The sequence below is a fragment of the Corvus kubaryi genome, unplaced genomic scaffold (assembly GCF_017639235.1).
Source record: "Corvus kubaryi isolate FWS band 111438036 unplaced genomic scaffold, C.kubaryi_AGA036_p1.0 36838, whole genome shotgun sequence".
Taxonomy (NCBI): Eukaryota; Metazoa; Chordata; class Aves; order Passeriformes; family Corvidae; genus Corvus; species Corvus kubaryi.
The window spans coordinates 5,739-17,748 of NW_024580965.1; the positions used below are offsets into that span (position 1 = coordinate 5,739).

At 48.1% G+C, this 12,010-nt stretch overlaps 1 protein-coding gene across 1 annotated transcript in view; it reads left to right on the plus strand.

Annotated features, from left to right (window-relative positions):
- The first annotated feature begins 2,854 nt into the window (after positions 1-2,854).
- The window catches only part of NPEPPS (aminopeptidase puromycin sensitive), a 32,576-nt gene continuing 23,420 nt past the window's right edge, over positions 2,855-12,010 (plus strand). Inside the window, exons 1-3 of the mRNA XM_042020150.1 lie at positions 2,855-2,977; positions 10,597-10,674; positions 11,526-11,647. Of these exons, the coding sequence (XP_041876084.1) occupies positions 2,869-2,977; positions 10,597-10,674; positions 11,526-11,647 (309 nt within the window). The 5' untranslated portion in view covers positions 2,855-2,868. The remainder of the gene's footprint in view (positions 2,978-10,596; positions 10,675-11,525; positions 11,648-12,010) is intronic.

The window sequence follows — 12,010 nt, forward strand, 5'->3', positions numbered from 1 at the left end:
ATCCCTGGCTGTACAGTGAATTTCACCCTTTTTTTGGGAGATCTAGATACAGAATTCCTGCCTGTACAGTGAATTTTGGGAGAGCTAGATACAGAATCCCTGCCTGTACAGTGAATTTTGTCCCTTTTTTGGGAGATTTAGAGTCAGAATCCCTGCCTGTACAGTGAATTTTGTCCCTTTAGAGGCAGAATCCCTGCCTGCACAGTGAATTTCACCCCATTTTTGGGGGGGAAGAGTTGGAGAATGAACTTTTTTTTAGCCTCCTGCCTCATTTATCCCTTTAGATATTTCCTACTACGCCGCACTCTCCTAAAACTGGCTTGATACAGGTAGGAAGCGAGGAAAAAAAAAGATCTAAAAATAGGTAATTGCCTGTTTAAGGAGCCTCTGGATTGTCTCTGCTTAAACCTAAACTTTCTTATTTTGCAGGCTCAGTGCTCCACTGAAAGTTGTGTCCTCGGAAGAGGTTTTTTTTTAAAGATCAAGCCCATTGTTAAGCTCACATTGTCTGCAATTTGGACAGCTCTTAACGCAGCTTCAGCCCCGAATCCAGAGAGATTTGGATTCATAGATTGAATAAAGGTCTCTAGACATTTATAAAAGCTTTTCTCATTCTGATTTTGCTGCGCTTTAGAAAACCTTGAGAAACCCCAAGCTCCAGTATTGTGGTGAAAACTGTTGAGCTTTGCTTTTTGGGTTTGGGGGAGCTTTGTAAGTTTTCAGTTTCATGCACTCAGAATTGAAAGAGAAAAAAAAAAAAAGTAGATTTCAGGTTGTAAATCTTTCCTGGAAGCATCAGATCTACCCTGTGTTAGACTGTTAGACTTGCTCTCAGTGCTTTGCAAACATGTTTTCACAGTCAGGTTGGGTTTATTAATTAGAATTAATTTGATTTTAATTCCCATCAAGAGGCAACGTGGTGAAAACGACGGTGCTGCGCTTCTCAGTGTGACACCGCTGCAGGGGAGCAGGACTTGGGAAGAGGCACCAGCAGTTACTCTGCTCAGAAAGTGTAAACCTTTACATAATATTTATTTAAAAACCCATTCCATAACTGGGAATGAGGCAGATTTGTTAGGTTAGAGAGGTTAGGGAGAAACTCCTGGCCGGGTTGGGGGTGAGTGGGGTTGGCTCTCCTTGGATGAGGGGATGGAGCGTTCTTACAGATGTGGGAACACCTATCAAACCACACATTTAAATTCCTTAATCCTCCCTTATCAATGAGCAGACTCCAATTTTCTGCCCCAGGTGACTGAGGAGCCATTCCTGGCTCTTTGCTGATTATTTATTCCCGGCTCCTCCTCTCGCTCGCATCCCGGGCCCTGATGGCACAGGGAGACAAGTGGGGGACACCTGAACCTTTTATTGTGGCTTTATCAACAAAATAAAATCATAAACCCTGCGTTTCCTGTGCTGCCTGGGAGGTGAGCTGGCCTGAGCACGCACAGGGGTGGAGCAGATCCAGCTCCTGGTGCGCAGAGGCTTGGAATGGTGGAATTTGGGTTGGAAGGGAGCTTAAATCCCATCCGTTCCCACCCCTGCCTTGAGCAGGGACTCCTTCCACTGTCTCAGGCTGCTTCAATGGGCACTTCCAGGGATGGGGCAGCCCCAGCTTCTCTGGGAAATCCATTCCAGCCTCTCCCCACCCTCACAGGGAGGAATTCCTGCCCAATATCCCATCCAGCCCTGCCCTCTGGCAGTTTAAACCCATTCCCCCTTGTCCTGACCCTTGTAAATAGTCCTTCATCTTTCTTCCAGGCTCCTTTCAGGTACTGGGAGACCCAAACCTTCTCCAGGCCGAGCCATCCCACTTTTCCCAGCCTTTCCTCGCAGCAGAGCTGCTCCATCCCTCTCCATCCACCTCTGTGACCTCCTCTGGACTCTCTCCGTGTCCTTCCTGTGCTGAGATCCCAGAGCTGGAGGCAGCTCCAGGGGGTTCCTGGTTCAGACATGGATACCTGGAATGATGTGTCCAGGTGTTAACAGGGCATTTTAAAGGGGAAAAAAAAAAAAGGGATAGAGGTCTTTAGGCTTCAAGGAACTGACTCTGGGCTAGGAAGCAGTTTCTTCGTGCCTGGGTTTAATCTGGTTGGCTCTTACAGAAATTTTTGCTCCTTTACTGAAAGAACTGGTGGTGTCTCCTGCTAGAAACCAAATCCTGGGCAAGCAGAATTCCCAGCTTGATCCAGCGTGATCATTCTGGTGGTTTCAGCCGTAAATTTCTGAATAACTCCCGGTTTAACTCCCAAATATTTTACCCCTTTGTAATTAATTTATATTTCATTTGAATTCCTCTGTATTCAGGCTGTCGCATTCAAACAGGGAACTGGCACAGCCCCACGGTTTATTCCTACGCTGGGAGCTGGCACTTGGTAAATAAAGCAAAGTGTGCGGAGCCAAGAGCTGGCAGAAGGGAAGCTCCCAGGAAAATGGGAAGGAGAATCTCCTGGCAGATGTTTTTAAGCTGAGGAGTTGTGACAGCGGGGAGCACATACAGGGGTTGTGTTTGTGATCATCTCCCAAAGATCCGCGTTTGCGCTCCGATGTTTTTGCTCTGCTCTCCCTTAGGCCGTGCCCAGAGGAGGCTGATGGGCTCAGTGTCCATTTTTATTGGGTTTGGATTCCCCAGGCCTGCACAAGGGCCCCATTGTGAAGTGTTCAGCCCCGTTTTTTACCCTGTGGTTCGCTCCCTTCAGTGATTCAGTGGAGATGAGTGGCTGAGCACCGCTCACGCCCCGGGACGCACGGGAGCAGCGCTGGAACGCCTCGTTCTTCTTCACCATCCCAAGCACCCAACTCTCCTTCAAACAGCTGATGCTGGAGGGGCTTTTTAGATGGATGGGAGGTGGGAATTCCCATTTCTTCCTGATGCTGATGGAGTTTCTCTTCCAGGTGAAAAATGCAACCAACCAAATCGTGATGAACTGTGCTGACATCGACATCATCACCGCGTCCTACGCCCCGGAAGGAGATGAAGGTAGGAGCCGTGGTTGGTTTCGTTTGTGCCTCTGGGAGCTGCTGCCAGCGGCCCAAGAGCTCTGATTACAAAGTGATGTCATGGTTTGATAAGCTCAGCCCCGCCCCCGGAAGCACAGAATTCCTTATCTCGCTTCCATGCTCGCTTTCATCACTGCCAGTTGTGTTATGGTAAAGAAATTCCTTCACCTTCTCCTCCATCGTGCCTGAGGATGTAGGCAGAGGATGCTGGGCTGGTTTGATATTATTTTTTTTTATCTGGATGTTATATAAACTTCTAAGAACATCACCTGTACCTGTGGATTTGGGAATATCGACAAAATCCATGACAGGGCTCAGATGAGGAATGCATCCATAATGGCCTGCAGTAGGAAGAACTCACAGGGGAGGATTTGGAGAGCACAGAAAACACTTCATTGGCCTTAGCAGGATGTTCTGAGTGTTGGACAGCGTGGAGAAAGGTGATAGTGTAGAGGAGACCGGGGTGGGGTCTGGCTCTGTGAAGGCCTGGAAGTTGCTGGAGGAATGGAAGTTACTGGAGAAATTTGTAACACTCAGCTGCAGTCGTTGACTTCCCCAATTATATTTGGAGGGGATTAGCAAACACAAAAAGGGCTTTAGCAGCTGAAGCATGAAATGAAGGAGGTGTGGAAAACAAGCTCCGTGGAGCAGCCGTGGTCTCACAGTGGGCAGAGCCTTCCTGGGGTTCTCAGGGAGCCTCTGCTCTTTCAAGCCCAGCAGTTCTTTGGTCCAACTGCTGCTGAAGCCCTTCAGAGAACAAAAAAGCTTCTGCAGGGCTTCCCTTTCCACAAGGGAAATGTCCCTTTCCATGAGGAAAACACCACGGTGATGCCACGAAACGCTTCGTTAAATGCGTGGTTAGGGATTAATGGCATGATTTTGGTGATGGATGGGAGGAAGGTGTTCTTTGGGTAGGTTTAAACGTTGCTATTTATGCAGCAGCTGGATAAAGGTGGAAGAAAGGGCTGTGTTTGGACACCCGAAGAAGAAATGAAATGTGGATTTCTGGAGTGGGTTTTGTAGGGATCATTTCGGTTCTGTTGCAGTGGTGTTATCCCACAGATTCGTACAGGGAAGTGGCCAGGGCTGGGAGCACCCTGGGATGGTGGGAGGTGTCCCTGCCCATGGCACGGGTGGCACTGGATGGGCTTTAAGGTCTCTTCCCACCCAAACCATTCCGTGATGCCACTTTACAGATCCCTGTAGTGTTACTCCACTTTTACAGATGGAGAAATGGACTCAGGAGGGCATTTGGGGGGAAAAGTTCCTCCCTGTGAGGATGGTGAGACCCTGGCACAGAGAAGCTGAGGCTGCCCCTGAATCCCTGGCAGTGTCCAAGGCCAGGCTGGATGAGGCTTGGAGCAATCCAGGATGGTGGAAGATGTCCCTGCCCATGGCAGGAGGTGGCAATGGGTGGGATTTAAGGTCCTTTCCACCCCAAAGCGCTCTGGAATTCCATGATTCCAAGCGGAATATCTGCACCGAGTCTTTGCATTTAAACGGGTTTGATTTTTTTTTTTTTGTTTTAATTATTTTTAAGCACCCAGAGGATTTTTTGGGGGGGGGGGAGTGCAGCTGAGGTGAGGAGCTGTGTCCTGAGGAAGCAGCTTTGGGAAGAGGGCGTGTGTGGAAAAGCAGAGCTCAGCTCAGGAAGTGCCGGCAGGGAAGGGAATGACCAAGGATCCTGGAGCGAGGCCAACCCCGTTCCGATAGGGAAAGAATGGAAAACCGTCCCCTGGACCTCAGGGCTGTCCCCTGGCACCTCGGGGCTGTCCCCGGGCACCGTGTGCCCGCTGCCATCGGGAGCTGGGTGGTTGCTAAGCGCTCCCGGAGCTATTTCTCCTCCTGAGTCATGAGGAGATAAGGAGTGGTAGTAAGGGCAGAGAGCGTCTGTTCCACCCACTGCCCTGCCACGGGCACAGCCTCCCGGGAATCCCACATTTTGTCACGGAGGAAAGGAAAAGAAAGGGAAGAAGCACCTGGGAGTGAAGTTTCTTACCACTCAAATCAGAAAAACTACCCAAAATAGAGAGGGACTGCTGTAGCTGCGAAGTGTTAGAGTTGAGTTTAGTGGAGATTTAAACCCGGATATACTGAAAATGAGTTTTGTGGCTTAAATTCACACTGATTTTTGGGATATCCTTGGATGTGGCTCTCTGGACACACAGGAGTATGAGTGCAACACTGGCACTCACAAACTAGAAATTTTTAGAAGTATTTTTTATATTAATTACAACAAAACCACACCTCGAGTGTTTAGGATACATAAACATGATTATGATACATAAACACTCGAGGTGTAGCTTTGTTGCAATTAATATAAAAATATTTCAAAATCTTAAAATTTTTAAAAAAAAAAAGTTTAAAAGTTAAAAAAATATAAAAATAATTAATCACCATAATCACTCCCAGGCTCCACGGGGTTAAAACCTCTCTCGGGGTTTTGGGAATGTGCCAAGGAGCGTAATGGCTTTGGAAGGAAAATTGCATGGAATTGGCAGGGCGTTTGCTGGCACCTGTTGATAGAGATCGAGTCAGGCTCTGGCTAATGCTTCTATTGTGCACAGCTTCGGGATGGTCATTGTATAACTGCTCTCCAAAACTGAGCGTGAAATACAGCCCAGGCAACCCACGGTAACATCGGCCAGGTCGCTGGGATTTCATTCCTGGATGCCTGAAAAAGAGGGAGAAGTTAGTGGTGGTTTTGAAGGAATTGTTACCCCTTAGCTCTGTTGGGAAGAATTTGTCTCACCCTCATCTAAAGATAAAAGATAATTGGTCGTTTATCCCCTTTCAAGCCTGAAAAGCAGCTGTGGAAAGAGATCTTGTTTTAACAGATCCCTGTCTTTGTTTAAGGAACTGATCTGGTGACTTTTGTGCAGAATAATTGGGTTTTCCACCCCAAAATCCCTGTTAGTCCTGACTGCCAGCAGATCGTGGCTAGAGCTCCTTGTCCCCCTGCACTCCCCTTTCTCCTGGTGGATACAGCAGAGGGTAGGACTTGGCCTTTGGAATTTTAATGCAGATTTGCAGGGAAATCAGATTATTGCCCAATATTTGACAGGAAGCTGAGGGAGGATCCCTGTAACTTTAAAGTCAGAGTGAAGAATTTTGCTGTGTAATCCACAGCAGTAAGGAATGAATAACAAAACCAGCAGAGATTAATTACTGGGGAGCAGAAAATTCCTCAGTTTCCTCACAAAACCAGTGCAGAGATTGTCAGGGAGGGCTGTGGATTCGCTCTGTGTGTGCCAGGAATGCTGTAATGGAACAAAGCTGCTCAAAACACAAGAGTTTTCCATGGCTGAAGTTAAAACTGGCTCCTCCCACCGATCAGAACGAGTCATTGGGATATTTTTTTCCCCTCCCTGAGCTAGGTTTTTTTTAACACTGACAGTGGAATTTTTGCACTGAGGTGTGCACTTGTCCAGATGGATGCCTTGGCTCAGCCCAAAGGAAGAGCTGCAAAGACATTCCCGAGACAAGTTGGTTCCATTTTTTAAGGGATTGAGTTTCATCCTCGGGGAGTGCGAAGGAGTTGGAGCTTCCTGTGAATCTCCCTCTCTCCCGAGCAGCTGTGAAATCGTGATGGAATCAGTGAATTTGGTTCTTCAGCTTGGAATCTCCTCAGATCCTGGGGGATCTAAAGGAGTTTCTTAAATCCAGGGATTCTTGGAGGGGAACAGTTGGCAGCTTCCCATGGGAAATCCCAGCAGCTGTGGCGATGATTGTGTAGCAGGACCAATGAACTTTGGGTTGTACTTCAACGTTGAAGAGGTTTTTAAGGCCAGAATTCATTATTTGGGTCTTTTCCTTCCCACTGTGGTGGGGCCATGCCTGGATGTTAGACCAGAGCTTCAGCTGGGATTTAAAATAAGAAAACAAACAAACAAAAAAAAAAACCCCAAAAAAACCCCAAAACCCAAACCAAATCAACCAAACAAACCCCCAGAAATATCAAAATACTTCTGGAGTATCTGAGCTGTGTTTCCCCAGGCCTGGGAGCACCCCCATGTCGCGACAGTCGTGACATTCTGCGCTGTGGGCAGGAACAGCAGTGCCTGTCCCCACTCTCACCCCTCTCCTGGCATTCCTGCTCACGCTGTTGAGCAGCCAAGTGGATCAGGAAGCTGCCTCTAAAGGGGAAAATTAAAAAAAAAAAGGCATTTTTTGAGACAAATCCTCTTCCTGCTCATGGTGGTTCCATGGGAATGCCAGTGGAAGGAAGGGAATGGGAACAGCAATTCCCACCTGGGGCCAGGTGGGAAAAACAACCACTGCCTGTGGCTCTCTGGGGTTGTTTCAGCCCCTTTGTGAACCTTTTCTTAGTTGTGGAAGAGCTCAACTCCATCCTTTTTTTTTTTAAAGGGGAGGACTCAAAGGGCAGAGTTTCAATGCAGGGCTTTAAGGAGGGCTGGGCTGGGTTATTCCCTTATTCCCAGCTGGGAATCTCTGGTAGGTGAGGTACTTCTGATTCCTGTCGGATTTTACAGTGGAACTCATGGAAAGGCTCCGAAACTTCAGCCTTCCCGGGAATGGGGTGTGCTGGGTCAGCACAGGGATGGTTTAAGGAATGTGTTTCATTTCCAGAGAAGCCAAGGGGGCACAGCTCCCTTGGGAATGCAGGGTCATTAAGCCATCATCATGCCTTAATTGCCTGTGACTTCTCCATGCCACAGAACGAGGGTTCCTTGAAAAAATTCCATGGTTTGCTCTCAGCTTTGTCTTGGCTTGGGATCCAGGCACTGCTTAAAGCCCCTGGCTGGGAGCCACCTCTGTGAGGGTGTAACAGAACTTGGGATCATTCATGGATGGATCCCTCTGGTCACTGGGCCCTTGCAGGAAATGCCCTGTGCAGGGGCTGTGATTTATTCCAAATGCTGTTGTAGGATTTCAGGTACTCCCACTTCTCACATCCCTTTCTTTTTCTTTCTCCTAAACTCATGGGAGCCACCAGCAGCTTTTTCTTTCCTCCTGCGACTCAGCCCAGGCTGTGCACTAATGTGCAAGTGATTAACTTGCAACCTTGCAGTGCCAAACTCTCCAAAGTTTGTAGGCTGCCAAAACCGGGCTGTTCTCTTCAGGAGCTTTTGTATTCCAGCGTTAGGAATTCAGACAGCCTTTTGCTGCAATCACATCTTTGTTAGAAGCAGCTCCCTTCAACTCCAACAAAAAGCATTGTTGACGGTTTTCCATGGTTCTTTTGCTCTGGATTAAATTATTGGCGCTGAGTGAGGAGTTTAAACAAAACAAAAAAAGTAACTTGGAATCTTTGGTTTATGTCCTGTTGTTTTGGGGTTTGATATGTGAGGAGCTGCTCTGAGCTTTAGAAAACCCTGAAGGTTTCGGGGTTTCGTCTTCCAGGCCTGGTGATGTTCACCTCTGAGTTAAAACTTCCAAAGGAACAGATCCACAAATTCAAACACGTTTAGAGAACCTCACATTTGGGAGAGGAGGAGGAAGAAACTCGATATCCGTTGTCAACCTTTGGCAGAAGCTCCACATAAGGCACATTCCTGTGTATTCCTCGGTTTCAGGAGGCTGGAACTCTGATCCTCAGGTCCTGCTCTGTTGTTTGTCTCCAGGATCAGATCGTTGCCATCAGAAGCTGTAAAAAGATAAAAATGTTTTGTGGCTTTTTTGAAGATCTGTGGGGGGAGCGTTGCTGCATTCCTGGGCTGATCCTTATCGGCCTCTCTCCGGTGTTCAGTTACCCTCTGACCACAGGCTCAGCATGGTTTATTCCTCCTGGATAAATAAATTCCCGACAGGTGTCCAGCCCCTCTCTGACCAGGGTCACCCACATTGCTTTGTTGGACTCTGGAAATAGTCGGGGTCAAAATCCATGGGATCCGATGGAGTCAGCACTCAGCTCCTCCCTGCCGGAAGCCCAGTTCCAGATTGGTGCCTTTCCTTCAGGATTTCTTGTTAAAACCTTCCTCTCCTGTCTTGTTTTCTGCCTCAGTATCCCCAGGGTGATAGGAAAACCTTCCTCTCCTGTCTCGTTTTCTGCCTCAGTATCCCCAGGGTGATAGGAAGAGAAGCCCAACCTTTATTTTTGGTGCTGGTTGCCCGGTGTTTGGTGGCAGCTGCGTGTCCTTGGCATGGATTCTGCTTCACTGCTCTCACTCATCCCTGCTACAGTTGATTTTTGGAACTCCTCAGCACTGATCAGGAGAGCCTAAAATTGATCCTGGAGAGATTTTTTTTTTTAAAAGAAAATTATTTCTGCATTGTGTTTTTTGCTGTTTCATTCGAGCCTCTCTGCGTTCTGCAGCCCACCACGGTGGTTAACTCAGATTAAACACCGAGCAGAGCTCTGTGAAACCTGTAGTTAAACCTAATTCATTCCTGCAGCTCTTGCATTGAGCAGAGGTTGGAATTAACTCAGGCTTAAGGCTGAAATCACACCACTCCAGAATAAACAGCACTTGAAATTTCACCACAATAAAATCACATTTGTCACGTGTGGAGCAGCTCAGCCGAGCACCCTGGAGTGTGCTGGGGCTGAAACCGAACACTTGGAGTGATACCTGAGCGTGGAAAACGAGTCCTTTTGTGACTAAAATTGTTGTTTCAGACCAGCTTTTGTCATTCGAGGGGTTGGTTCAGTGGCACGTTTTTGTTTCGGGATGAAAAGTGCATGGTTTGTGTCCGGGCTTGCCGAGTTTGGCAGTGGAAGATGGTGATGTCTTGTTTTGGAGCAGATTTAAAGTTCTTAAATGATAGTTTCTTAAAGGTTGCAGCAGTGGTTGAGCGTGGAGGAAGCAGAACTTGCAAAGTGAGGTCTTGTGGGGTTATTCCAGACTTTTTTTTGGCTGAAGGACAACAAATCTGCATCCCCTTGGAGGCAGCAAGCAGGATTTGGTGAGTTAGGAAGGGAGAAGCAGCACCAGGTGCTCCCTCCTGGCTCTGCCAAAGCTCCAGGACAGTTTAATCCCTGCACAGATTCCCAGCCTTGTCTCTCCAGCCTGGCCTCATAGTTTGGATGTTTGCATCCACAAATAGTTCCTGAGCTATGTAAATACCAAACTGCCTCATTTTCGGGTGGCTTTGGGATCCTCAGGCTGAGCAGGGCAGGAACCCTGAGGTAGGGCCCTGCTTCTGGAGCCATTTCTGAAATAAAATCGACATTGTTGGTTTTATTTTGTGGTTAAATCCAAGTAAACCCCCACCCGTGCTGTGGAGATTAATGAGCTTTTCGAAGCGAGAGCCACAGATCAGGTGAATAAATCCTAAGCATCCTGATTGGGATAATTAACACGAATCCTGCTGCCGTGTTCTGTAGTGAGGAGAAGTTTGGGGCTGTATTTCACCGTTTGTCAGGAGTGCAGCAGCTGCTCCCAACATTCCTGGGGCACAGCTCCTGTTCTTCCTGCAGCATTTCTCAGTGCAACTTTCATTCCTGGGTGCTGCAGGAGCTTTCCCTGCCCTGGAATTCCCACCACCAGGGTGTTCCTCTGGTTCCTCACGTTTAATCACTCAGAATTGATTCTGCACGTTGAGTTCAGCTGCTTTGGGGTTCAATTTGAAGAGTTCCCGAGCACAAACCTCTCTCCAGGGATGGTTCTGACCCCGGTGCTGTGTTTCCCATTCCAGAGGTTCACGCCACAGGGTTCAACTATCAAAATGAGGATGAGAAGGTCACTCTGTCCTTTCCCAGCACCCTGCAGAAAGGTAAGAGCCATTCCCCTGCTTCCTGCTGCCTGTGTTTGAGGGGTTTGCGCTTGGAAAGGCTGGAGTAGGACAGCAGTTTCTTCCCTGGAATTGCCCACAGTGGATGTGGGAGTCTGTCCACTCCGGGTCACTTTGGGAGCCTCTGGAATTGCAGATGTTGTCTGATTGATGGTGATGTTTGCCTCCAACCCCTGAGCGATGATATCCCTGCTGGTGGGAGGCAGGAGCTATTCCTGTGACCCCTGTGGGCAGAGGGAGCTCCTGGAATTACCTGGAATTACCTCAGGGTTTTTCCTCACCATCCACCTTCGGATTCTTCCAAAGCTGCTCCAGCTCTGAGGAACCCCCTCGGTCAAAACTCAGCTCTTCACTTTGGATAAAACTTTATTTCATCTGGATTTTTTTTTTTTTTTTTTTAAATTTCATCTGGATAAACACCAGTTAGAGATAGTGGGATGATGATGGAGCTGGAATCCTGTGGGATCTTGGCCGCCAAGCTCAGGTTTCCCTTTTTGCACTGAGACACCGAGGGCAGAATTAATCCTGAGCCTGATTAAGGGCTTTGAATGTGGCCAGAGCTCCATCTTGGCTTTGAGGATTCCATAGGATGCCGTTATTCCTTATATCCCATGAATTTTGCAAACTTTGCTCCAAGGTAAGGCTTGGAGGATGGAGGTTTTAAGGTGGCTCCCTCTTGGTCATCGCTCTGTGTTCCAAAGAACCCTAAAACCCTGTGGGGGGAACCCGCCAACCTTCTGGGATTTGCTCCGTTTCGGGACTGAAATCCACCCCAAATCCAGGATTTTTTTTTTTTGGTCACCTGCCAATCCCAGGGTGTGTTTGTGTTGCAGGGACAGGGACACTAAAGATAGACTTTGTAGGGGAGCTGAACGACAAAATGAAAGGATTTTACCGGAGTAAATACACCACCCCCACCGGAGACACGCGCTACGCTGCGGTCACTCAGTTCGAGGTACGGCCTCTGCTTTTATTTCCCTTTTTATCTTTCTTTCTAAATAAGATTTATGCTTGCAAGAGGCAAAGACACGGCTTCCTTCCTTTAGCTGGACCCTCTGTATCAATTTTTTAAAAATCCACGTTGTTTTTTCCACTCCTTGGCCCCAGTGTGGGGAGCGCTGAAGCGCCTGCAGGTGAATGAGCTCAGGGCTGCTCTTGCTGCTGCCCAGGGATGCCTGGATCTGCCTCTGCTCCGCTCACGCTCCGAAATCCACGATTTTGGGCTTTTTCCTTGGGTTTTGGGGTTTTTTCCTTGGGTTTTTGGGGTTTTTCCTCGAACTGAGTGACCGCAGCGTAGCGCGTGTCTCCGGTGGGGGTG